The sequence below is a fragment of the Bubalus bubalis genome, chromosome 22, assembly GCF_019923935.1.
Source record: "Bubalus bubalis isolate 160015118507 breed Murrah chromosome 22, NDDB_SH_1, whole genome shotgun sequence".
NCBI classification, from domain to species: Eukaryota; Metazoa; Chordata; class Mammalia; order Artiodactyla; family Bovidae; genus Bubalus; species Bubalus bubalis.
Window position 1 is genome coordinate 1,023,045 of NC_059178.1, and position 27,992 is coordinate 1,051,036.

The following is a 27,992-nucleotide window of genomic DNA, read 5'->3' on the forward strand; positions in this document are numbered from 1 at the left end:
TTGGAGAAGACTCTTGAGAGTCCCTTGGACTGCAAGGAGATCCAACCAGTCCATCCTAAAGGAGATCAGTCCTGGGTGTTCATTGGAAGGACTGATGTTGAAGCTGAAGCTCCAATACTTTGGCCACCTGATGCGAAGAGCTGACTCATTTGAAAAGACCCTGATGCTGAGAAGTATAGGGGGCAGGAGGAGAAGGGGACGACAGATAAGATGGTTGGATGGCATCATCGACTCGATGGACTTGAGTTTGGGTGGACTCCGGGAGTTGGTGATGGACAGGGAGGTCTGGCGTGCTGCGGTTCTTGGGGTCACAAAGAGTCGGACAGGACTGAGCAACTGAACTGAACTGAAAACCTCTTTAGGGTTGTTTAAAAAAAAAAAGAAGAAGAAAGAAGGTCTACAAGGACAAGGGTCAGAAGAGTGTAACGCTTTTTAACAGCAACTGTAGAAGCTAAAAAACAACAGCGCACTGGCTTCAGAACCCTACGGAAGCGTGTTTCCATCCAGAGACCAGCCAAATTATCAAACGTGAGAAAATAGTTTTAGAGACACAAAGTATGTAATAAATTTGTCTCCCATGTCCCCTTTCTCGGGAAGATCCTAGGAGATTTTCCATTAAAAAGGAGGAGTAAACCAAGAAGGGATCACGAGATACAGGACAACATATGGAAAGCCCCAGCGAGACGAAAAGGGCGTCATCAGGAAAACGCTCAAAGGCACCCCCAGGAGAACAGGTGGGTACCAGACCTCCTAAGCAGCACCCATGCTGGCTCCAGGAAGGAAGAAGTCTCCAGGAAAAGGGCGTTGAGAAGAGGGTTAGAGTTCTGTCACCTGAACAGCACGAGAGAAAAGGATAAGGACACTCATCTCTACGCTACCATCCAGCCGCATTTAAGTGCCTTAGGGATGAATTACAGTTGAATACTCGAAGTAACGTCAGCCTTCAGCAGCGACTTAACCTAACACGGACACCTCCACACCAAGAGGCCGAGGGGAGCAGTGGTCGGGGCCCTGGGCTGAGTGGCTGGAGACAGGGAGGAGAGGCAAATCACCATTTTCCACAGCGATGTCAACTGCGGTCCAATAACAAAAAGTTCAAAAACAGCAGCAGATAGGTACTACCTGGGAAGATGGAGAAGACAGCAAGCAGGGAGCCCCAAGAATCAGAAGCAGCTGTCTAGGGGGCAGGATATGGTGTAAGGAGGGGCTGGAGTTCCAAGCACCTGTGTCTTGTCTTACTGCAAGATTTCTTACAAATTTATATAAAATATTACTTTCATGGGACAAAAGTTTAAATTTTTTAAAATGCAAAACAAAACCAAGAAAGGCACAAAATAGAAGGCAAGAAAACTAACGAGGGTGAACCGCAGTGGGAAAATGACAGCAAGATGACCATTTCTCCAGTTGCTGCAACAGTTCAGGTGAGAGGTGACAGCTGGTTGGAGAGGGTGTGTGCTGAGAGATGGGAAGCAGAGGAAAAGGGTGGATGCACTGAAAAGCTATTTACAGATTTGGAATCAACAGATATGGGGGATCAATCAGGTGCTTCTAAAAGCACCAACAGGCAGGGCAGTGCCCCTCAAGATCCCTCTACCCAGAGATTTATTTATTTAGTCCATAAATGCTGACTCTTTGGGGCTATCATATTCCCCTATGCTATTACAAGCATTTTTATTTTCTTTTTGTTTAGGCTTTAATTTTTGGATTATAATGAAATACACAAATAGGAAAATACAGAAAACAATAATGATCATCCAAGTATGTACTATTCAGCTTTTAAAATATTAACATTTTGAACATTTTGCCTATTTGTCTCTAATTTTTTTTTAAAGAAATAAACATTATGGATGTAGTTGAAACCCTCTTCAAACCATTCCCAAATCACATCCCCTTAACTGGCTCCCAGAAGGTAAATGGTAATCTGATTTTGGCATTTCACATCTTCCTCTACCTCGTCTCTAAAATGAAAGTATTGGTTTGGATAAACTGTAATGACCCTTTCTGTTCTAAGACGGCAGGATTGAATAGCATGATGCAAAATTCTTGATGGGAAATACACAAGAATACTTCAAAAAAAATTTTCAAACGCCCCAAACAGACTAAATGATGATATTGCTATGCTATGCTAAGTCACTTCAGTCGTGTCCAACTCTGTGTGACCCCATAGACGGAAAATGATGATATTACCCTTTAGCAAAAAAAAAAAAAAAAAAAAAAAAAAAAATCACAGTAACTATTACAGGAGAGTCAGTAAAAATAGTTATTATCAGTGCATAGGGCATATAAACACCTAAGTTTGAGAAGTTCCCTGTGGTTCCCTTTCACTGTAACCGAAGCTCCAGGGAAGAATAAGGTAGTGCTTGAGCACACCTTTCTGGGCTCTTACTGCCCAGGGAGCCAATTCACTGAGGCACCAGACTGTCCCCACTATCCCGGGACTCTTCTTGGCCAGTCCATCAGAACCAAAGTACTCTTTCAAAGAATGCAGAACACCAATTTTACTTTAAAATTGCCCATTTGGAGGCAAGAAAGTTATTTGTATTACATCTCGACCCGTACGTGTGCCTTCTTCACTTTCTAGGTGATACAACGTGAAGGGCACACAGAGCGCTCAGCCATCTTCAGCCCGTTCAGCGCGCCGTTACCCATGGAAAACACTTGTGCGATTACTGAGTTGTGAGCCAGACCGGTCACAGTGTTCACGGAACACCGCTTTCAGTTCAAAGCACGACCGACAAGCTCAGTGCTCAGACCTGGGCCCTTGGCGGATGCGTTCTCCACAGTGAAGTGGGAAGGTCACTTCACTGACAGCATTTGTTGCCAAGGGGAGCCTTCAAGCTTCAACTGAAATTTAAAATGCTGGAAAACTCGTTTCCCCAGTGAGCCTGACAACTTCCCAATTCTTCAGGATTTTTTCTGATGAGATCAGTGGTGATATTAACAACGGCCTCGAAACTGCATAACGAAGAATGTTAACATTTGGAATATCTGTATTATCCCAACAAACCAGTATTTTCCAAATGACCAATACTTAATGCATTGAAATGATGTATGGGCAAAGATCCATTCAAAGTGCGAGGAAGACCAATGTATCCTAATATAAAAGAATTTTAAAAGTCTACTGAAAGGGTTTTACATTCCACATTGAATTCCACATGTAAGAAATTACCACTTAAATCTGCCTGCAATGCAGGAGACCCAGGTTCAATCCCTGCGGCAGGAAGATCACATGGAGAGGAAACGGCCACCCACTCCAGTGTTCTTGCTGGCGGACGACAATCCACAGGGTCTCGACGAGTCGGACACAACTTAGTGACTGAGCACATCAAAGAAGAATACTCACAATCATCTGAAAAGACAATTGAAACACTCTTCCCTTCTCTAACATATCCACACAAACTTCATATTAATACTTCATGGAATATTCTTTCTGGATGTTAAAAATCATAAACACATAACCACAGTGGTTAATGATCATAGCTAAATCTCTGATCATTAACAGGCATTTACAAACAAATGAACTATTCGTTCTTTCTTTAAAAGTTATATCCTTCTGGAGTAATTGTCTCATATATTTGCAACAAATACGTAAGAATCAGAGGCTTTATTTATTCACCACAGAATCAAGATTGATCACTGCTCAAAAAAAAAAAAAGAGAAAGAAAATGAAATTAATTTGGTAAATCCTTCAATCTGTTTCAGAAAGATGTAGATTAAAGTCCCTGCCCTCTAGTTATGAAAGAGCAGACCCTTTTCATTTACCATGTGACTCTTGAAACCTAGATGCTAATCACCCAGATGATGTGGTATTAATGGGTTTAAACTTTAGTTCTTAGATTTCGAAGGAAACATCTTATCATGGAAAAAACTGACCTTTTTGTAAATTTTGAAAGAAGTATCTGACCAAACCCCTATAGTTCAGAAGTAACACACCAAATATTAACTTTTCCCAGACACATTTGTAGATTGGTTAAGAAAAACAAGTGGTTTAGGCGAAGCGTTCTTCTTGTACAAATGTATCCAGTTAATGAATATCTAAATCATTCATTTGAAAGGCAGGGACCCTGAAAAAAATCTCAGAATGAGAACTGACAGTGTCTTCACTACCAAAGTCCTACGACCCAGCCTCTGAAAGAGAAAGGTTCCCCGCTGTAGCTTTTCCACTAAGAATAGTCAAGAAACAATCAGAAGCTGGCACCTCCTCCCCTTCTTAATTATCCACCCGCTTCTGCATGCTCACCTTTGCAGTTCGCTGAGCCCCCGTGCAGTTGGTAGACTGGGATTCTGCCTTAGAAAGTTCTGTTTTAAATTGAGATGAGTGAGGTCTTGGCTGTAGAAGAGGTTGGCAGGCAGATGCTCCAAGCTACAACAGGAGAGGTCCACCGAGCTAATGCGCTGCGATGCGACCTACAGGGGAGAAAAGCCACAGTTCAGTTTTCACAGCATCCTTTGCCCTGTGACTGCTTTCCACAGACAGAAACAAGATAACCTCATTTGGGAACACAGACTTGCTATGCAATTAGCACCATTATTCAAATCTAAACCAAGAGTGTTTAGACAGAACTGAGCAAAGTATTAAAGCATTACCAAGGGAGGAAATCGTGTCCCTCCCTGGAAGGTGCTGACAGTAACTTAGTATAGGAGACAGGTGACAAAGAGCACAGGTTATCCTGCCAGGTGGAGTGAGACCCATAATCCCCTTCAGCTACAGGGGTCATGTTCCCGAACACATTCATGGTAAGAGAATTCAAAGCTAAATAATATAAGACCTTAGAGTAAACACCGGGTTGGAAGACAGACACTAAGATCTAGACTGAACTTAAACAAAAGCCCTTGTAAATACTGATTTAAAAACAGCACAAAGCAAAGCACGCTCAGTGGCCTTGCACGTTATGTTTAATAATAACAGCAGCACATAATCAGATTCCACTACTGCCTGTTGTAAATTTTTCAGGTCATGTCTCCCACAGTGTCAGTTTTGCTTCGTGTGGGTAATCTAAGTGAAATTTACTGTACGTCTAAATGTTTATCCACATATTCAAAGTATCCCCAGTTAAATGACTCCCACGATAGCCAGAGTCCCAGGGCTACAGGGCATGCTGGAGGCAGAAACAACTCTGGGCGCCCTGCACTTCTCTCTCTCGTACGCTGGGAACCACGGTGCCGATCTACACCAAGGACATGGCTTCAGGACCGCTGACACAAAGCTTGGCTCCTCTCGCCTCACCAAGGCTGTGGGGTTACTGTTCTGGGATCTGGGCTGATACCTCCTCACGCTCTTTATCTTCACCAAAGCTTTATGGCAAAAACTCCATGCTTGTCTGTGATCACTCTGATGCCCTTTTCTATTACCAAACCCCAGCTCCACTCTTCCGTAATTACAAAAGGCAGCAGAACGTGGTTCTCAGGGGGGTTGGCTCTGGTTCCACCATTCCCGAGCTGAGAGAACCTGAGGGCCCTGCTGAGTTCTCCAAACTCCCGTTTTGTCACCTGTTTAACAGGCATTAAGATGACACGTCTACATAGCTGGCTCAGAGCCCGCACTCCTAACTGGGGACTGCTGTGATTACTTCCAAACACAGCTTACGTGCACCAGAACCCGCATTCTCCTGACGCTGAAAAAGGTATTCAGAACCCGCATTCTCCTGATGCTGAAAAAGGTATTCAGAACCCGCATTCTCCTGATGCTGAAAAAGGTATTCAGGAGTAAATCTGCATGACAAACACTCTGTTGATGGCACGTTTGAGGTTGGAAAGGAACTGTGAAAGCTAGGGGACTGTGGGATGGAAACGGGCTGGCAGGGCTCAAGTCAAAAGATTTTACAGAGTCAGTCTGAGTTCACGGTTCAGCAATTTCATCTTCCCTTGAATTTTCACCCTTAAGAAAAAGAAAATCCAAAACAGGGCTAGGTCACCCACGCAAATCAAATGATGTGAAAAAAAAGGCCAGAATTTAATGCGCCTGCAAAGCAGGTGCAAACATGCCACGGCCACACAAGATTCCCTGGCAGAACCCATTTATGGGAAGTAAGGTTGGAAGGATGACTCGGACTCATCCATCCAGGCGAAAACCTGTGGTGAGGACGTAATGGTGTGTCAGGCCTTCCATTTCCTGAGAGACGGGCATAGAATAGACGCACGGCGGCCGAGTGAGAGCACCTCAGGAGGAGGGCGAGCACCTCCGGAGGAGGGAGAGCACCTCAGGAGCAGGGAGAGCACCTCCGGAGGAGGGAGAGCACCTCAGGAGCAGGGAGAGCACCTCAGGAGGAGGGCGAGCACCTCAGGAGCAGGGAGAGCACCTCAGGAGGAGGGCGAGCACCTCAGGAGGAGGGCGAGCACCTCAGGAGAAGGGAGAGCACCTCAGGAGCAGGGAGAGCACCTCAGGAGCAGGGAGAGCACCTCAGGAGGAAGGCGAGCACCTCAGGAGCAGGGAGAGCACCTCAGGAGGAGGGAGAGCACCTCAGGAGGAGGGAGAGCACCTCAGGAGGAGGGAGAGCACCTCAGGAGCAGGGAGAGCACCTCAGGAGGAGGGAGAGCACCTCAGGAGGAGGGAGAGCACCTCAGGAGGAGGGCGAGCACCTCAGGAGCAGGGCGAGCACCTCAGGAGGAAGGCGAGCACCTCAGGAGGAGGGAGAGCACCTCAGGAGCAGGGAGAGCACCTCAGGAGGAAGGCGAGCACCTCAGGAGCAGGGAGAGCACCTCAGGAGCAGGGAGAGCACCTCAGGAGCAGGGAGAGCACCTCAGGAGGACGGCGAGCACCTCAGGAGCAGGGAGAGCACCTCAGGAGCAGGGAGAGCACCTCAGGAGCAGGGAGAGCACCTCAGGAGCAGGGAGAGCACCTCAGGAGGAGGGAGAGCACCTCAGGAGGAGGGAGAGCACCTCAGGAGGAAGGCAAGCACCTCAGGAGCAGGGAGAGCACCTCAGGAGCAGGGAGAGCACCTCAGGAGCAGGGAGAGCACCTCAGGAGCAGGGAGAGCACCTCAGGAGGAGGGCGAGCACCTCAGGAGCAGGGAGAGCACCTCAGGAGCAGGGCGAGCACCTCAGGAGGAGGGCGAGCACCTCAGGAGGAGGGCGAGCACCTCAGGAGCAGGGAGAGCACCTCAGGAGCAGGGAGAGCACCTCAGGAGCAGGGAGAGCACCTCAGGAGCAGGGAGAGCACCTCAGGAGCAGGGAGAGCACCTCAGGAGCAGGGAGAACACGGTCTGTCGCTGCTGCTTTGTTCAGTCACTTCGCTGGGTCTGACTCTTTGTGACCCTGTGGACTGTGGCCCGCCAGGCTCCTCTGTCCATGGGATTCTCCAGGCAAAAATACTGGCGTGTGTTGCCGTTTCCTTCTGCAGGGGCCTTCACAATCAACGCACTCTGACGTGAGTTTCAGCAATCATCAGGGCACGGGCACGGAGCAGGGCTTCAGGCGCCACAGGAGGCCCCCAGAGGTCCCGACGGGCCAAGCTCAGGTTGGAGCTCACGGGGCAATCTGTGCTTCTGCCCACCCCAAATCCTTTCCCACTTCTTCCTGTAACAAGCCTTCAGATGCATGAGATCCTGGTGGGAGCTGCAGGCGTGTGCTTGCAGCTCCAGCCATCCAAGCTGCACTGCTGAGCCCGCAAACTGATCCAGCTGGGACTGGCATGTGACCCAGGCCAGGCTAATTCAAGGCCTTCTCTGGGATACATATCCTGAACCCACGAGAGAGAGAGAGCCTGCCACTCAGAGCTGCAGTTAAAATGACTAGACTAGATTTGTATGTATCAACCTGGATTCATTAAAAAAAAAAAACTCAAGCCCAAAATAAATAAATCAAAAAATGCAAGCTGTAAAATTTTATATATAGTATACTATCATGTATGAAAAAAATTTTAACACAAACACACATAATGATTCCATATATTATGCATGAATAGTTATATGTGCAATAAAGCTACACACCATACATTGGTCAGTCCCAGGTGGCTTAGATGGTAAAGAATCCACCTGCAATGCTGGAGACCCGGGTTCAGTCCCTGGGTTGGGAAGATCCCCTGGAGAAGGGAAAGGCTACCCACTCCAGTACTCTTGCCTGGAGAATCCCATGGACAGAGGAGCCTGGTGGGCTATAGTCCATGCGGTCACAAAGAGCTGGACACGACTGAGCGACTAAGCGCAGCACATACGCTGATCATGTCAGATTAGTACCAGTGACTGCCTCTAGGGAAGCAGGGAGGGAAACGGAAATAGGAATGGAAAGACAGGGAATCTGGAATGTATCTGTGTTTATTCACTTTATAATAATAGAAAGTATGAAGGAACTGCATCTTCCCAGATGGCACTAGTGCTCAAGAACCCGCCTGCCAGTGCAGGAGATGCAAGAGACGCAGGTTTGATCCCTGGCTCAGGAAGATGCCCTGGAGGAGGAAATGGCAACCCACTCCAGTGTTCTTGCCTGGAGAATCCCATGGGCAGAGGAGCCTGGCGGGCTACAGTCCATGAGGTCGCAAAGAGTTGGATACGACTGAAGCGACTTAGCATGCACACAGGTCAGAATGTTAGACAACCAGGAATTCTCATATTAGTCTTTATGCTCTTCCGTGTGTGTGCATTTAACCGAGAAAAAAGCAATGTAATCTCAATATAAAAACTTCAGTGAAAAGGTAAGGAGATCCTGCAGCTCCTTTGAGGTCATGGTAAAGATTCCGGCTTCAGCAAAATGGGTGGCCGTGCAAAGGTTCCAAGAAGAGTCTCTGTCTGACTGTTAGGCTCACAGAGGGGGACTCAGCCCGTCCCGTTCACAGCAGCCTGTGCCTTGCGCTGAGTGCAGCCCTCGGGAGTGCTTCCCGGGAGGATAACAGGGCGCTGCTTCACCACCCTCCTCTCTCACCAGCCGTCGACCCAGCTGGGGCGTTCCTCCTACAGGGACTACTCTGCAGAGGACACATTCCCTTTCGGCTGAAGCATCAGGCCGAATAAATACTCTCTCTGGACAACTACAAGATAATGATTAAATGTCAAGTCGGATTTGATTTCTTTCCTCATTCTGGACCGCAAGCCTGTTTCTGCTGGAAACTAGGGGAGGACGGCACAAGACGAAAGCCCAGCAAGCAAGGGGTCTGTGGAGGTCACGGCAGAACAGGGGCAGGGATGAAGAGCAGAAACCAGACGTGTCCTGACGGCAGTGGGCAGCCAAGATGACCACGAGAACCAAACCGCGAGTGGCACCTCTGCCCTGTGCCAGGCCCTGCAATAAAGGAGATTTAAGGGCTTCCCCCTAGATCAGCCTGGGCAGGTAAGGCCACCATCACAGAGGTTTTGCACAACGCCCAAATGAAAGAACTGTCAATACGTCTAACCAAAGGGGCTGTAACCTGCCTACACGGCGCCTATTAAATCTAAGATCCTCCTCAAGATAAGAAATAGAAGAAATGAGAAAGCCACCTCTATACATCTCACTTGGAGAAGGAAATGGCAACCCACTCCAGTGTTCTTGCCTGGAGAATCCCAGGGACAGGGGAGACTGGTGGGCTGCCGTCTATGGGGTCGCACAGAGTCGGACACGACTGAAGCGACTTAGCAGCAGCAGCAGCACATACCTCATAGCAAGTAGCCTTTTATTGTGGTTGTTGTTCAGTCGCTTCAGTCATCTCCAGCTCTTTGCAACCCCATGGACAGGGTTAGCAGGCCTCCCTGTCCATCACCAACTCCTGGAGCCCACCCAAACTCATGTCCGTTGCGTTGGTAATGTCATCCAACCATCTCATCCTCTGACGTCCCCTTCTCCTCTGCCTTCAATCTTTCCCAGCATCAGGGTCTTTTCAAATGAGTCAGCTCTTCGCATCAGGTGGCCAAAGTACTGGAGTTTCAGCTTCATCATCAGTCCTTCCAGTGAACACCCAGGGCTGATCTTCAGAATGGACTGGTTGGATCTCCTTGCAGTCCAAGGGACTCTCAAGAGTCTTCTCCAACACCACAGTTCAAAAGCATCAATTCTTCAGTGCTAAACTTTCTTTATAGTCCAACTCTCACATCCATACACGACGACTGGAAAAACCATAGCCTTGACTAGACGGACCTTTGTTGGCAAAGTAACATCTCTGCTTTTTAATATGTTGTCTAGGTTTGTCATAGCTTTCCTTCCAAGGAGCAAGCGTCTTTTAATTTTGTCTTCACAGTAACTCAGCACAGTAAGGACTGATCTCCACTTCAAAGATGAAAGTTGAAGGGTCTGCCCAAGGTCGCATGGAGAAAGCCCAGCCACACAGAGTCTGATTCGACAGCCTTAAGTTCAAGTGCCACCCAGAGGGAGGCTCCTGCAACTGCCACAGTCCAATCCTAACAGAGCCCTCAGCCCAGAGCAAGGCGGTTTGATGTCATTCCTCATAGACAGGAGTGAACCACATGTGAACGAAGTCAGGTTTCAGAAGATCAGGTCCAGTCGCCATGGCTTGGGAAATCAGTGCTAGTTTGTATTAAAAATGACAAAAAATTTTGAGGCTAATAATTTAGAGTCAGTAAATCAAATGGGCTATTTTCCCCCAAGAGCCTATACATGTTGGGAAATACATTAAAATGCACATGAATCCCAACCATAGCTTCCCAGTGGTAAAAGAATCCACCTGCCAATGCAGGAGATGCACAGGACATGGGTTTGATCCATGAGTCAGGAAGATCCTCTGCAGAAGGAAATGGCAACCCACTTCAGCATTTTTGCCATGGACAGAAAATTCCATGGACAGAGGAGCCCGGCGGGTACAGTCCATGGGGCTGCAAAGAACTGGACACGACTGAGTGCACACACACAGCCCAGCCACTGGCTCAAGAAGTCTTCTTTTCCAGCTTGAGGGTTGGAACATATGAACACATATGAACAAAAAGCTCACTGGGCCCTCGAGTTATTTCCCCAAACAACACTGCAGACTAACCATAGAAAAACGGTAATATGAACAACAAACTTTCCAGATTACCTACTAGGTTTCTATGCAACTCCACCATCCCACTCAGCTGGACCCTTTCCTCGGTCATCTCTCTGCCAGCTGTTAGGAACCTTGCATCAGCGATCTCTGCTCTGAGTCTGGGTGAGCTGTTTCTCCATCAGTGCCTCTCTCCTAGCCCTAACCCGTCCCTGCTCTGTGCTTCGCAAATTATCATCCTCCTTTTGCAACAGGCCTGCACTCTACGTCACTCACATTTTTATTACCATTCACTTAGTGGACAATTTTCTTTCATAAGCAAGGGAAAGTTCAGAATGACAACCAGATGATTTTTTTCTCCCCACTATAGTGAAATACTATTTATCCTTATTATGCGCAAAGCAGGCTCAAAACCAAACAAAATGATTCTGAAAGGCTTGGTTGAAGCAGCTGAAACAGCATAAATAATTCCGCTGTGCAAAGTAAAATATTGCTGTCAACTGGCTTTATGAGTCATTAATTGCTCTGGCCTAGCCTTCAGTGGTTTGGGAAATTATGCCCTGGCTATAGGGAGAGTCTCTGGGGAGTTTACTAAATTTCTGTAAAAAATTCTTAACCTCAATTTACTTAGTTTTAATTCTTACCCCACTCCCCCCTTCCAAATGCTTTGGAAAGGCATAAACATGTAGGAGAATATAAATTTATAATAGTTTATTCATCTTTACTAGCTAAGTACTCTAACGACTTACTTTCAATTTCATCCTCATCAATAAAAGTTTTATAATATTTGATATCAAAGATTTTCTCATTTTAATAAACTTTAAACTGTCACTGATCCAAAACATGAAATAATTTCTTTAAAAAAAATTCTACAAACACACGAAATGCCTTGATTCCAGACCTTTTCTCAATGACCTCTCATTTCTTGAACCTGCATTCATTATCATTTCATAAAATCTGCTTAACAGCAGATGCAGAAAACCTTCCTATAAAATTAATTACAATGTATACATTAATAATGTCCTCATAGGGGCATATCAAAATACCGATTTTGGATTTATTAAGTTCTACCTGAAGTTCTGATATTTTATTGTTTCTTTAGGCTTCCCTGGTGGTTCAGACGGTAAAGAGTCAGCCTGCAATGCAGGAAACCCAGGTTTGATCCTCGCATTGGGAATTATTTCTTTGCCTTAAATGAGTAAATGATATGAAACAGCTAAAAATCCAAGAAATAAAACACACAGATTTACACAGTATTCTAAACCACCAGATGTAATCAAATAAACGAAGACAAAGAGGATGTGGAGAGGCCGTCACAGCCAAGCACAAAGGCCAGCGGGAATTCTGAGAGGGCGCGAGTGTTCCCAGAGGGGGCTGTGAGTTTCAAGAGTAGGCTTCCTGAGACTGTAAGGGACCTGTTAACTGTAGTTAAGAGACCAAAGAATAAAACAGTACAGAGAGCTGCAGGCTGGAAAAGGAAAGAAGGAAGGAGAGAGAGAGAGAAAGAAAGAGAAGAGAAGCGTTAGACAGATGACTGACTGACAGGTAAGCACACAAACGAAAGTCACTGTAAAAGGACCAGGGTGTAACAATAAAGCTGGGCTTCCCCAGGGGCTCGGCACTAAAGAGCCCGCCTGCAATGCAGGAGACGCCGGAGACGCGGGTTCAGTCCCTGAGTGGGAAAGAGCCTCTGGAGGAAGAAATGGCAACCACTCCAGTATTCTTGCCTGGAGAATCCCATGGACGGAGGAGCCTGGCGGATTACAGTCCACAGCGTCACAAAGAGTTGGACAAGAGTGAAGTGACTAAGCATGCATAACAATAAGGAGAAACAGTTCTGAGAAATTTAGATCTGGAGTTCCTGCTAGGCGTCCCGACCTCTCTGCCAGGTGAGTGAAGGGGAGGGGTGCCCCCTCAGCATGTCTACCACCTGCCTCTAGAAAACAGCCCCTGGACTGATCATCTTCAAAACACAGGTCCCTTGAGGGCACAGATGCCTACCAAGCATAATTCAAAAAGGCACGTGCAACGGTGTAGAGGAGCAGAGGGCACCGACCCGGAGCCCCTGGCCGTCCAGCGCTGACGGTCCCCTCTCGGGACAAGATGGACAGGTCCTCACAGGCCCCCGTGCGGACTGCCACCGCACCCCCAGGAGGAGGCAGAGCTGCAGGACGTGTCCCAGGAGCTCATGGGACGGTGGAAACCAGACACGCAGGCCTGGAGCCTCGCCCTCTTGGAGCCGCATGCACGGTGAGAGGCTCGGAGAAGGTCCCCAAGGCCTCCAGCATTGCTCATTGGGTCTCCAGGCTGAGTGGCCTCCTTTCCACACACAGAAATCCCATTGTTTTTCTCGGTAAGAACAGAAAAACAGGACTCAGCTTGGGTGGAGATCAAATCTGAACTCAGAGTTCCTTCCTCATTTCCTTATTGGCAGAATACATGTAAACAAGCTCCTTAGAGTGGGACCACTGGAGAGCCTGTGAGCGCTTAACCAAGGGGGCCACTCCTCTCCACAAAGGACAGGGAAGATCGCTAACCACAAAAATCTTACATTCGAACTTTCTATTATAAGAAATAACAAATTCACATTAAACAGAAATATTTCTAAATAGTCTAGAAGCAAGCTACTTGGTTTTCTATTTAAAATACAAATTATACAAACACCTCAATGTTTAAATTCCAGTCCAACATACAAGGTTTGGTATGCTTAACCTGGAGAGTTCACTGGTATTTTTTCAATTATTCTAATATTCCTTACTTTATAAAATAAATCAGACCAGTGTGTAGAAGAATTTAACTCTTCAGAATAGTTGCAGATAATCCAATACCCTGGGTTACAAACACTGGCGTCTTCCAAGGTAAGTAAATATATCATGGAAATTAAACCCTTAAGACTCCATGTATTTATTTGGGGGGGGGGGCGCTTCCCAGGGGGCGCTACTGGTAAAGAACCTGCCTGCCAACGCAGGAGACATGAGATGCAGGTTTGATCCCTGGGACAGGAAGATCCCCAGGAGGAGGGCATGGCAACCCACTCCAGTGTTCTAGCCTGGAGAATCCCATGGACAGAGGAGCCTGGGGGCTACAGTCACGGAGAGTGAGACACAACTGAAGTGCCTCGGTTCACATGGACGCACACCATGTATTTTTACACTGGTCTAACACTCAGATGAAAGTGACTGAACTTCAAAATATAATATGACCAGATGCAGAGATCTGGTTAACCATGTATGATAAGTTCCTGATGCAGCCAGACTTGACCGGTTTTGGAAGAGGTAGACAACAGCAGTGCCCTTAACACCAAAACCGACTTAAGCTGCCTTGAGTGACTCAGAAGGCATCTCAGGCTCCCTAAGTCCCTCCTGGTCATCCTCTAGGAAGGTCAGTGACCCGTGCGGTGACGGTGCTCAGGTGCCCTCAGCAGCATTACAGACTCTGCCTACAAACCACCTTCTGCCCTACGACTGAACGGCCTAGGGCTACCGACACCCGTGCACACGGAGCCCTGAGGCTTCCCTTTGATGTTTTCAGAAAATAAATCTCAGTTGCTATTTGAAGTTTGGTTTGTTTCGTCCCTTCAGGTGGCTGTAAAACACTGAAGTAAAATAAAAGGAAGGGAGCAAGGCAGCAGAACTCCCTGCATAAAGCGACGCTGGGCTTCCCATACCCCATTCCCTCCCGCGAGACGGCGATGACGACACCTCCTCAAGGGCTCCATCCTTCGGCTGAAGCCCGGCCCTGTACAGTGTCGTGAGCACCTACCTCACAGGGACACTGGGGCGCATCTAGAACGGACCCTGGCGCACAGGAAGAAGCAGCAGAGTGTGAGTTCTCACTATTTGTTGTCACTACTACATCAACTCACTTGGCTAAATGATTTTATAATTAACAAAATATACCTATTAACAATTTGGGGTTGAGGAGAAACAAAGAGTCTTTTGATTCTGCTGCTGACCTCACGAATGAATAACTCACTCACTCATTTTGGAATAACGTCTAAAGAATGGTCAACAGTGGGCGCATCCTCTGTGCTCCAGACGGTATGGCAGTACCCAAAGGAAAAGGGAGAGAAGGAATCTGGGCGCCAAGTGATGAGGGCATTGCTGCAATTATCAGAGGTGTTTCTCCTAAAAGTAGATTGCCAAGGCACAGGGGAAGGCGTAGAAACTTAATAGTTAAGAGGTCATCAAACAGGAGAGGGACTGCAATGACCACCTTGGGTTAAGCCAGAGCAGTGAGCCAAGGGCACAGGGATGAAGACCTCAGCTCACTTCTAAGGAAGAACTGTCTTGTGAGACACCGTAGGTCTCTGAAAGGCAGCAGCCCTTTTTATTTAGGAGAGAAGTCTGTCTCGAAGTCCACAAGGTCCTTCTCAAATCTTAAATGCTAAGTCACTCAACCAAGAGACACTTGATGATGACTAGAACTTAAGGTTAAAGAACACTTAAAAAAAATAAAGTGGCAAGAGACCGTCTTATTTCTCAGTCCATCTCCTGGTCTCACTGCGAGGCACACAGGATCTTATTTCCTGATGGGAACCCAGGCCCTGCAGTGGGAGCCAGTGGTCTTAACCACTGGGCCGCCAGGGAAGGCCCAAGACCACTCTAAAAGAAAACGCCAAATAACTGTTAAGCCAATTATTCCAGAAAACTACAAGGAACATTATGTTTTTGGCAACTACTTCCCAATCTTAAAATCACATACTGTTACTTTAAAACATGGCTGTAAGTTCCTTTCTTGAAACCTAGAATGTGTTTTATTAAAGATTAACAACAACATACAGATAAAACACACATGTGCAATACATTTCTTCCATCTGCTTTAGTCTGGATGCTGGAAGTGGAGCCTGGAAGGAAGCCTGGCACGAGCAAGGGTGGGGCAATTACCCTCTCATCCCCCCTCACTGCCCTCACCCGCCAGCCCTAAACAGAGGTGCGGAGAGACCCGCGGGGGCCGGGAGGAGGGAGGCGCGACGCCGGGTGAGCCTCGCACGGAAGCACTCGGGGAGCGCTGCTTCCCCAAGACGGGGTGCGGTCACGATACGGTAAGGACACAAGCTACCTTTTCCATCAGCACAAAAGCGGGCTGAAAAACGGTGAAGAAAAGAGAATTAAGTAATTTTAAATGGAAATGACTTAGAATGAAGGAAAAATCCCTTATTTAGAGATGTATTAACTGGGATTTCAGAACCAATAGTCACCATGGTGCCGGCCGGGGGGCGGGAAGATGAGCGATGCGGAAACAAGATGCCATTATAACTGCAAAGAGATTTTATTTTCACTAACCTGATTATTACAAAAACAAAATTTAACGTAATACAAAATACTTTATCATTAGTTTAAATCAGTTTAAATTCAAAGAAGAATTTCTAAGCTCCCTAATTTCATAAACTGCTATTTATATCTATAACAAGGAAAGACTCCACAGTATGAATTTTTGTGGAACAAATCCATTACCATGTTGGAAAATTCAGTTAAACTAATGGGTAACGTAGTTGAGTTTTCCCAGGAAAATAGAATTAACACGCACGAAAGCACCCACACCTGCAGCACTTCCTCCCGTGCGCGTCCCTGCTCCCCGCCACGCCACGCAGACGTGCTGACGTCACACGGTGCGCAGCTGCGCCTGCAGACGTGCTGACGTCACACTGACGTCACACGGTGCGCAGCTGCGCCTGCAGACGTGCTAACGTCACACTGACGTCACACGGTGCGCAGCTGCGCTTGCAGACGTCTCCTCTCCCTGAAACGCGCTTCTGCCCTGCCTCCGGGTGAAGATGCCTCCTCAGGACTGCCTGCTCATCACCTCCTCAATGCTTCCTATCCCTAAACACTTCATATAATGCATTTCCAAATTTTTCTCATCCCTTCACTTCAGAATTGATACAAAAGCAATATTCTAAGTCTAGGGGTGACCATAAACTAAAATCCATGTCACTCCCATTCTACTTCAGATTCTACCAGAGACATAGACTGCCAGGATCAAACGACCGTGATCCTTTATCTAAACAACGGGTACAAAATGTGAAGGAGGCGCTTCCCATAAAAGTCCTTTGAAGCCCTTGGCGTCTTAGCAGAACAGGGCTGAGAGTACAACTTCTTACCCTTACACCCCGAACGCAACCAACTACAGCGCAACCTGGAAGACAAGCGGCCAGCGAAGCGGACAAACGCAGCGCACTCCCTACATCACACTCCAAGCTGAGGTAAAACGTGTGCAAGATGCCAAGTCACCTTAAAGGGTCCTTGCGGCGACATCACACGACACAGACCTACATGCTGGAAATAGTCCTATTACACGAGAAACCCCTGACTCTGGTTAGTGATGTACTCTGAGTAAAATCTGGACAATAAAACAGTTTTTAAGTACATGAACGCAAAAGTTCGACTGTGATTGACCATGTATCTTATTCTTATATAAAGGGGGATGTTTACTCATCATTTCACGTGATCTTTAATTTCGCACGAGATGGGACTCTGACTGGCTTATGCTATGCATATTGAGGGTGAACCAAAATATCACAGCAACTTCAACATGGTCACTTTTTTTTTTTCCCCATTAAAAAGAGAAAACACCGAAAATTAAAATACTATGACTGATACTATAAGAAAGAGAGATGAGCAGTGTGACGGCCACAGGCACCATGTTAACCGCCGATCAACAAGGAGAGAGACCTATGGACCAGCCATGTGGCCTTACGACCCGTGAACTCACGTCGGGGGCCACACACATGCACACCGCTGGCCACAGGCCGACCTCTGTGGAAGCTGAGTCATAGGTCTGTGGGCGATTATTTCTACTTCTGAATATTTAACATTTCCTGTAATGAAAAGATAAAACCACTTTCATGCATACTTCAATTAATTTAATTAAATTACTTAAATACTTATTGCATGGGGTTGGGGGAATACAACAAAAACAAGCCAAAAACCCAAGATTCGTGCACAACACTAAATCAGTGATCTGAATCCCCTTAATCTTCCTTGAAATCAAGAAACAAACTTTCCAGTGGGACAGCACAGCGCTACAGAAGTGACTAGGACTTGAAAGTAAGTATGTCTTCAGGCAATAGTCACATGCAGACTCACTCTGAAAAGAATCCACAGGATCAGTCAACATGTCTGAAACAAATCCATGCAACAAAGCAGGCCACAAAAGTGGACAGTCAGGCCACCTTGTCTAGAGCTACTCGTGTATCTGACTAGAGAGCCTCTGAAACTCCCTTCCTCAGCTACCCCCTCACCCCCACATCACTGCCCCCCAACCACTCTGAAACCGCGCTGCACGTGTTCTTGGTAAATGTCACACTGCACTTGAAAATATTCTTTTGATATTTGATTTCTAAACTAATGGCATCCAGTCCCATCATTCCATGGCAAATAGATGGGGAAACAGTGACAGACTTTTATTTTTTTGGGCTCCAAAATCACTGCAGATGGTGACTGCAGCCATGAAATTAAAAGACGCTTACTCCTTGGAAGGAAAGTTATGACCAACCTAGACAGCATATGAAAAAGCAGAGACATTACTTTGCCAACAAAGATCCATCTAGTCAAGGCTATGGTTTTTCCAGTAGTCATGTATGGATGTGAGAGTTGGACTATAAAGAGCACCGAAGAATTGATGCTTCTGAACTGTGGTATTGGAGAAGACTCTTGAGTCCCTTGGACTGCAAGGAGATCCAACCAGTCCATCCTTTATCAGTCCTGGGTGTTCATTGGAAGGACTGATGTTGAAGCTGAAACTCCAATACCTTGGCCACCTGATGCGAAGAGCTGACTGATCTGAAAAGACTCTGATGCTGGGAAAGATTGAGGGCAGGAGAAGGGGACGACAGAGGATGAGATGGTTGAATGGCATCATTGACTCGATGGACATGAATTTGAGTCAACTCTGGGAGCTGATGATGGACAGGGAGGCCTGTTGTGCTATGGTTCATGGGGTCACAAAGAGTTGGACACAACTGAGCAACTGAAATGAACTGAACCTAATTCCGCGGTGATAAGAGAAAAGAGTGTATGATTTCAATACCTTTAGGCCAAGAAATTTTTGCACCTTGTTTTATGTCCCTGGATATGTTCCAGTGTCTCCTGGTTTACAGTCTACAGGAACTTGAATAGAATTTGTATCCTACTGTTGTGTGAAAGCTGCATCAATCTTAACTATGTTGAACTGATTCATAGTGCTCATAAGGTCTACTATATCCTTTCTACTTGTTTATCCATTCTATTAATTTTTGAGAGTTTGATACTGAAACTCCAACTAAAAATCTTCAGTTACCTACCTAAAAAAATTGCAATATATAGTGGAACTACGTGTAACTTTGTTCTGTATTTTCCAAGTCTCCTGTAAATGCATTATCATACTTTCATAATTAAAACAATTTTTTAAAAATATTAAAAAAAACACTGGACATGTATCCATGTTGGGGAAAGAGTCCTTTTTACACTGCATACAATAGGATGTTTGCTGACTTTTTAAAGCATGCCTGCTTTAATATTTCAGGGATGCCTTTACAATCAATATTGTATTAAATAATCCTCCCCAAGGAGCTATTTCCTGCATAGCATCTACCGCTAACATCTGATCCAAATTAAAAACTCTAAAGGGACAGCCTTGGGTGTTGTTCTGGCTGCTGCTGCTGCTAAGTCGCTTCAGTCGTGTCCGACTCTGTGCGACCCCATAGACAGCAGCCCATTAGGCTCCTCTGTTCCTGGGATTCTCTAGGCAAGAATCCTGGAGTGGGTTGCCATTTCCTTCTCCAATGTATGAAAGTAAAAAGTGAAAGTGAAGTCGCTCAGTATTGTCCGACTCTTAGCAACCCCATGGACTGCAGCCTACCAGGCTCCTCCGTCCAAGGATTTTCCAGGCAAGAGTACTGGAGTGGGGTGCCATTGCCTTCTCCGTTGTTCTGGCAAGCAACACTAAGTCCTAAGATGAAGTTTAAAAAATAATACATATATAAGAACCTGTCTTGGTAGAAGTCAGCTAATTAATAACCTTTTATAAATGTTCACAGAATCAAATAAAAAATTAGAACAAAGATTAACATTGTTCTTGTACCAAAGATCCAGAAGCATCAACTGAAAATAGTTTTCATTTTAAATTAATGACCTAATTCATTTTAAATAAAAAATCACTGAAATTCACTTTTCTCTATCCTTCCAACCTGATGGGTGAGGACGGTCATTAAGAATCAGAAACTCAGATATTTCTTGCTGGTGTTGGTTTGTCTCTCTTTCAGATACTTATTATTAAAATGAATCCTCATTTAAACATCAGGATATGGATAATCCTTTCTGTGAATGTTTTGTTTCTCAGTAAGAAGAAAAGAAAAAGAAACTGTTTCCATAGTAACTTCTAGTGCAACTAAACTGTGTAAATTCCTAAGAGCTACATGTGAGGAAGAACAGACAATGGGAAGGGGAAGCCAGAAGCAGAAGTGCCCTGTGACCGTCAGCCCGTGCCACTCCAGGGGCCCAGACACATGCTACCCCAAAGCGCCGAGTTCTCACTCTCTTCCCAGCAGTCCCAACCCATGCTCCCAGGAAGCTGGGTCAAAGGAAAAGGCACTATCATAGGACTGTCCTCAACACACAAAGTTTAAAGAGTGTGGCCACATTTTATACGGGCTTCATACCCAACTAGGGAGTTCTCACTCTTATGCCTTCCATAATACCTAATCTCTTTAACCAGCCCCTTACAACTCATTTCCCTTTTAATACACTAACTATAATAACTTCTAAAATTTTTGAAATGTGTATCTGGTTTTTAAGGTTGGAGAAAAGGAAGACACTGTATCTATCTAAAATCTGCATTTATTAAAATATTTGCCCTCTGTCCCCCTACCTTGACTTTTGAGAAAGAAATCTTTCTCCCTGATGTCTGCCATTCTTAATTACTTCACTCCAAAAGGCTGCTGTCAGAGCCCAGGGCAGACAAAGGAGACATGACAATCAAATGCACTATAGTGCCCTAGAGTCAATCTTAGAACAGAAAAATGACATTAATGGAGAAACTGGTAGAATATAAATAAATTCAGAGTAATGTACCAACGTCAGTACATTACTTAGTTTTGACATACGGATCGTGGTAATATTAGATGTTTGGGAAACTGAAGGAGGACTATATGGAGACTATACTGCTTCTGCAACTTTTCTGTAAACAGAAGATTATTCCAACACAAATAGTTTAAAAAAAAATCAACATTTCCATGCAGAAAGAAATTTAAATAGCACCTTGACCAGTTTGGCATTTTATTCTGAATAGAGTGCGGGCCATCGACTTACTGCTTTGAACCCATACAACCACTTAATGTTAAAAGCACAGTATTATATAGTATTTGTCTCCTCACATTAGCAACCACAAGAGTAATTTCAAAACAATGAGACGGATATACTGGTTGCCTCTTACATCACATTAATTCTATAAGCATATCTGAAGAAGTGTCATCCTTCCCATTTTCTCTAGTAGGGGAGTGTCTTGTACATTTGGAAGCTTCAGCTGCCTACGAGATTGGGAGAATCTTCTCAGTTCTATCAAACTAAACTCTGTCCACACCTTCTCTAAAAGGAAAAACTAACGTTCCTAAGAAAACCATTATCACCAGAGAATGCAGTTTTTCCCTGGTAATTCAAGTGCAACCAGTATTTCTGAATAATTTTCTAAACAATATTATCTTTTCTCTTAACTGCTTTACAAAGTTATTCCTTTCAAAGTTACTCATTCACTTGACAAATAATTACATCATGCAGCAGTCTGAATCATACCAAACTTGAATGACAAACTGGATTATAAATTCAAAAATATGAAAGCAAATTCCATTTTAATGCTTCTGCACCCTAGGGAGGTTTCATCATTTCATAAACACCCAAAACCAAGGCACACAGTACTGCCATGTATCCCACTGTACCAACTTCTACAAAGGGGACGCAGAAAATATCCTTACACATAGCACCCGAAACACAACCATTTCTTTATCATGGGCTCCTGTACACACACACACACACACAGAAGTATTTTGTTTCATAAGTCAAGGTAATCTTATTTAAACAGAGGACTATGAAATGGTAAAAATAATTAAGACAAAAAAAGAATTAAGTCATTCAAAAGACCTAAGTTGAAAAGGTGAAAGGGAGATAGTATAAGATTAGACTGCTTATAAGAAGAGATGGTCAGAGGAAAAGGGGAAATCTGTGACACTTTCTGGGTATTCTGTGGTTTTCCAGTTGTCCTACTCTGGGCCAGTCCCTTAAATTTCTTAACCTCATGTTCCGTCTCTATACCACTAAGATAATAATGACAGTACTGAATTCTTTTTTAAGTATAAACAAAAATAGCAAATGAACACACAAGTTTTTAAAAGCTACTTTTCGCTAAAGTGAGCTTTTAAAAAGACTAAACACTGCTAACTACTGGCAGTAGTTGGAGGAAAAAGAAAAAAAAAAAAAAAAAAAGAATGTATAACTATATTTTGTAAAGCAGAAGCAACTCTTGAGCCAGCCAGAAGCTGAACAAAATTCCTGCTTACCTTGGAGACTTGTCGAAGCCACCTTAAATACTCTGTGAATGTATCAAAACATATGTAGTACGTCTGGCTTTGAGGTCCAGAAGAACTAAATGCTAAACAGTGCTGGTGCTTTTTCACTTCTTCTACCTGTAAAAACAAACAGTGAGAAAAGCGCATCAGAAAGCAGGACATGCACGTAGCTCATCACCTCCTCCCTGAACCAGCGAGACACAGGGCTCTGGGCGCCCCTCACTGCTTCAAGCATGCTTCAAGCATGTAAGTTCCCAAGTCTGACCAGCCAATTTGAATCACAAGGAAACCAAAAAGGGGGTTTTACCTTCATTAGATTTCCCCTCAATAGTGAAATTCTCATCTTCCTGTTTCAGACTGGAACAGACTACCTTTCTTATCCTTCTCTACTCTCAAGGTTCTTACTTCCTCTTAGGAGGACCTGCAGTTAAGATTTTACTGAAGAATTTTTACTGCAGGTGGATTTTCACTTAGGGGACTTTTGTATTGCTCTGAATTACATGCCTTTTTAAAAAGAGGTTTTCAAGCATGTTAAGTTTTTTTTTTTTCTTTTAGTTTATTGTGAAATTGAGATTAACCTGAAGTAAAAGCCTACCATGAGAAATTTCAAGTCCCAATAATGCAGTGATATAGTCAAATCAAATTTCTACTCCCAGTAAATTCTTCATAAGGAGAAAAAGTCCAAATAATAAAGTAACATGATATTACACAAACACCAATGTTTTACTTAAAGAATGAATGTTTTCCTATCTCTCGTTTACAAAAATGACCACAAATCAAGTCACAAAGAAAATGCAAAACCATTCGAAAAGATCAATATCACACAGACTATGTTCCGGGACCAAAATAAAGTCAAATTAAAAATCAGTAATAAATAAATTAAAAATCAATGTTTAGAAAATTAATATACTTCTAAACAATTAACAGGTTAAAAAAAAAGAAACTGGAGTCAAAATTTAGAAATTCTCAGAATTACACCATTAAAAATATTACATATTGAAATTTATGGACTGTAATAAAAAGCAGGTACACAGAGAAAATTTTATTTTAAATACTCATATTAGAAAAGAAGGCCGAAAATTAATTTAATTGGCCATGCATCTAGTAAACTTAGGGAAAAAAGTGAACTCAAGCAGAAGGAAGGTGATAATAAAAAGCAGAAGTTAATAAAATGAAAATCAAATGCACAATAGAGATTATTAACAAAGCAAAACAGTGATTCTTTGAAAAGGCTAACAAAATTGAATATCAACTGATATTGATCAATGATATCAATTGAAGAAATATATATTAATAATGAAAAGGAAGACAACATATTAAGCAGGGATTAAAGAGAGATTATTATAAATAATTTTGTGGCAAGTTTTTTGAAAAACATATTTTGGTAATGCTAAGCCACTTTAGTCATGCCTGCTTTGTGACGCTATGGTGGTAGCCTGCCAGGCTCCTCTGCCCGTGGGACGCCCTGGAGTCGAACCCACGTCCCTGAGGTTCTTTACCACTAGTGCCACCGGGGAAGTCCAACACCAAGTCAAGAAAAAACATCAGACATAGGTAGTTTTATTACCATTAAAATAAATTAGTACTTTCTTAATTATCAAGAAACGATCAGGACCATATGATTTTGTAGGTGAGTTTTATAAAAAATCCAAGAAATAGACCATTGCAAACTAATCCACCAAACAAGAAAAGAAATAGACCCCAAACTATTGCATGAGGCCAGTATAACCCAAAACAGATCAGACCAGTAACAGAAAGGAAAATTAAAGGTCAACCTTAGTCATGAATACTTACCTTGAACAAAATGTTGCATCAGAATTCAGCAATATGGAAAAAAATATATCAAGAACAAACGTTGGCTTTACATCAGGAAAGATGGTTTAATGTTATTGGAACTATAAAATCATGAATCACGTTAACAGATTAAAAAAAGAAAGTCATATGGTCACCCCCACAGTTGCAGAAAAAGCTTCTGGTAACATTCTCCTCCCATTCATCATTCATGATAAAAACTCTTTATCAAACTAAGAACACAGATAACTCACTTAAGCCAACAAAGGGTATTTATCTAAGGCACACTTCAGTGTTAATGATGTGATATCACTCTCTTACTTTTTCTGCTCAATACTGTACTAGAGTGCTGGCCATTACAAAAAGACAAAGAAATGTACTGAGGAAGAAAAAAAACTGCCATTATCTGAATATGAAATGATTAGCTACACAGCAAACATGAAAAAATCCACAGACTTTAGAAAAAATAAGAAAATTTAGTAAGGTGACTGGATATAAGATTAATACTCAAAAATCAACCATATTTCTATACGTCAAAAAGAAAATATAATTTTTTAAAAATGCTATTTAAACTAATCTGCATTGACAGAAATCAGTTTGTTTTTTGAGAATGGGTAGGAGTGAGCAGACGGAGAAGGTAATGGCACCCTACTCCAGTATCCACGCCTGGAAAATCCCATGGACGGAGGAGCCTGGTGGGCTGCAGTCCATGAGGTCGCTAAGAGTCGGACGCAACTGAGCGACTTCACTTTCACTTTTCACTTTCATGCACTGGAGAAGGAAATGGCAACCCACTCCAGTGTTCTTGCCTGGAGAATCCCAGGGACGGGGGAGCCTGGTGGGCTGCCGTCTATGGGGTGGCACAGAGTCAGACACGACTGAAGCGACTTAGCAGCAGCATCAGGAGTGAGCAAGAAAAGCAGGACAGAAGGGTACAAAGGAGCATGTTGCTGTTATCAGAATGTACAGTATGTTGTGTATCAGTCACACCTTAATAAAGTCTGGTGACGATGGAGAGAAACAGGAACACTTGTATACCAATGTGAGTGTGAAATGGTGCAACAACCTTGGAAAACAACTGGATATCACCTTGTAAGAGTAAATGTGCATATGTGCCCTAGAGCCCAGCAACTGCGTTCTTAAGAGCAGTATTTCTCAAGATAGGCATCACAGAAATTTTGGGTTGAATAGTTTTTGCGTACACTGCCTAATATTTCTGCATGACATCTTACTCTGAGTCCCTGCACTTTAAATGCCAATAGTGTCCCCCTGCAGCAAAAGATACTAGTATTAACCGAGCACACCATCTGTTTTTCCCAGAGTCTTTGCAGTTCAGGTGGACTCATGTGACTAGTCTGGTCAGTGAGCCAGGGGCAGAAGCTCCATGTGTCGCTTCTCCAACAAGAGCCAGCGAATGACTCTACAGGTGCCTCTTCCCCTGCCTAAGCAGCGAAGGAGGCCACGTGTTACAACATTGTAAGAGACAGGGCCTCCATCAGGCTGAGTCCCTACGTAATCATTTGAAAAAAGAAATCTCCACCAGCTCACACTGGACAAATAATGTGAGCGAGAAATAACTGTTGGGTATTGAGATCTGGGCGTTTTGTTACCACAGCATAACTAAGCTTATGTCAACTGACTATCCATTCATTTGACAATCAAAACGCTTGTACGTATTACCAAATGTCCCTTCAGGCACAGCAACAAGAGTTAAGAACTGCTGCTCTAGAAAAACTACTTGTATACAAGGAGGCATATCAAAATAAGACCATCTCAGGAGAATTTTTCATAACAAACTAGAAGCAGCACAAATGTCCATCAACAAGAAAATAACTTGAGAAATTCTGGAAACCTGGAACATTTACAGAGTGTAACCTTATAGAGAAATGACCAGGATCTACAGCAAGCAACATGGACTCTTACTATGAGACACGATACTGAGCGAAAAACTCAATCACAGGAAACTACAAACAGGGTGACCCCAGTTTTATAAGCTCAAAGCAAAGTCATGTGATAAAATTTATTTCAAAAAAGTAAGAGAATAATGAATACCTATCCTAGGACAGTGGATTTCTCTAGGTTAGGAGGAGGTAATGTGACAGGTAAAAAGAGAACTCCAGCAGAAACACTAGTATTGATACTGCTGTGATTTCTAAACTGAGTAATAAGTTACAGTTACTCAACTTATTATGCTTTATGACTTGACAAATACTACCTCAGGGATTAGTTTAAATAAGTTATCTAAATTTTATGTTAAATTTTAAAGGAGAAATTAAATACAATAATTGCACAGTGAACAAAAATTTATTTATTAAATGTTTTTCAACAATGAAGTTTTAATAAGGCTTTATTTAACTTCATATTTGAATTCTACATTTGAAAATGTAAACTAATGATCATGCTCAAGTACTGTATCAAGTTTCACTATTACAGGAATCACAGCTGGGTTACGACCCATCCATCTCACACCCCATTTCTAGCTCCTATATAAATCAGACAAAACAAAACAAAAATTCCTTCCATTCTCGGTTTTTTAACAACAGAACAGAATGAGAAAAGGAACACAGATTAAAGAAAACTCACACCGCAAAGAGTGAATTATTTTTTCCTAACTTGGTAACAGGTTTTAAAAGACTCAATTTTTCAACATACTCCATTATTTTAAAGGCGTAGCACAAAACAGGTTTTACAAGGTTTGTGTGTGAGAAACAGAAGCTATTAACTTTCAATTCACTCAATGGTAGAATAACAGGCATCCAATAACAGGCCTGGGAAACAGAACAAGCCTCCAGCTCTGAATGAAAATGCTAATTGCAACTGGATCCTCTGACCTTACCTAAACACCACTGCTTTCCTGTGGCTGCTTCTCAGAGCACAATCAGCTTTCTGACCATCTTCCTCAGATGGCAGGAGATTTTTCGCTCTTTGCGTTCTACCCTAACTGCTACCTCCTTCATCACAAGCCCCCTGATTCACCCCACAAGACGGAATCTCCCCTTCCACTATCTCCCACACTATGTTCTTGCAGCTCTGTGGAGCACATATTGTGGTCCATCCTTCACTTCCAGATAGTAATTATAAGCTATTCAAAGGCAGAGATGGTGACTTACCCATCTTGGTATTTCTGGGATGCCAAGCAAAGTGGCTTCCCTATAGAGGGTATTTAATAAATAGTTATATTAAATTTGCCTCTGCAAATGCCCAACATCATAGAGAAGTAAGAAACAGACTGTTGACCTATCGGGGCATCAAATGTTAAACATGCGTTTTCAATGATGAGTTATGGAAGTAATAACTGAGTTTAAGTAATGACTGAGTTTTCAGTAATTCATCCATCCAAATTGCCACTAATTCAATGCTCAGACAGAAGTTAAGAAGCCAAAGTTTCAAAACAGACGAAAGAAACAGACCTAAACATGCCTCACAGACCAGCCACATCTATTTTTTAACAATCAAGTATTAGAATTAAGACTAGAATAGATAATAGTTGGGGGGGGGGGGGCGGGTGGGAATTGACATGGGCTGTTTACGCATACGGAAAGAACAACTTAAACTCATGAATGAAGTTGGGCTACCCAGCAGGTGAACAAAACACCATTTACTACTGCACACATCTGGTCTTTTCTTTCCCTCTTGATTTCTAATCCCTGAAATCAACAAATCAAACGTTTGTCAGTTAAAAAAAAATTACTTTAACACAGTAAATTACTTTATATTTAGTTTATATTCCTCTCTTTTTAATTTCCATGTCCTGATTCCTTTCCCATGCCTGTTCAGGGG

The 27,992-nt window shown here is 43.7% G+C and overlaps 1 protein-coding gene across 1 annotated transcript in view; it reads right to left on the bottom strand.

Moving 5' to 3' along the window:
* PHLPP1 (PH domain and leucine rich repeat protein phosphatase 1) overlaps positions 1 to 27,992 on the bottom strand; it is a gene marked incomplete at its 5' end in the record, with an annotated part of 223,440 nt that overhangs the window by 83,841 nt on the left and 111,607 nt on the right. Inside the window, 2 exons of the mRNA XM_025273112.2 lie at positions 4,241 to 4,407; positions 22,413 to 22,538. Of these exons, the coding sequence (XP_025128897.2) occupies positions 4,241 to 4,407; positions 22,413 to 22,538 (293 nt within the window). The remainder of the gene's footprint in view (positions 1 to 4,240; positions 4,408 to 22,412; positions 22,539 to 27,992) is intronic.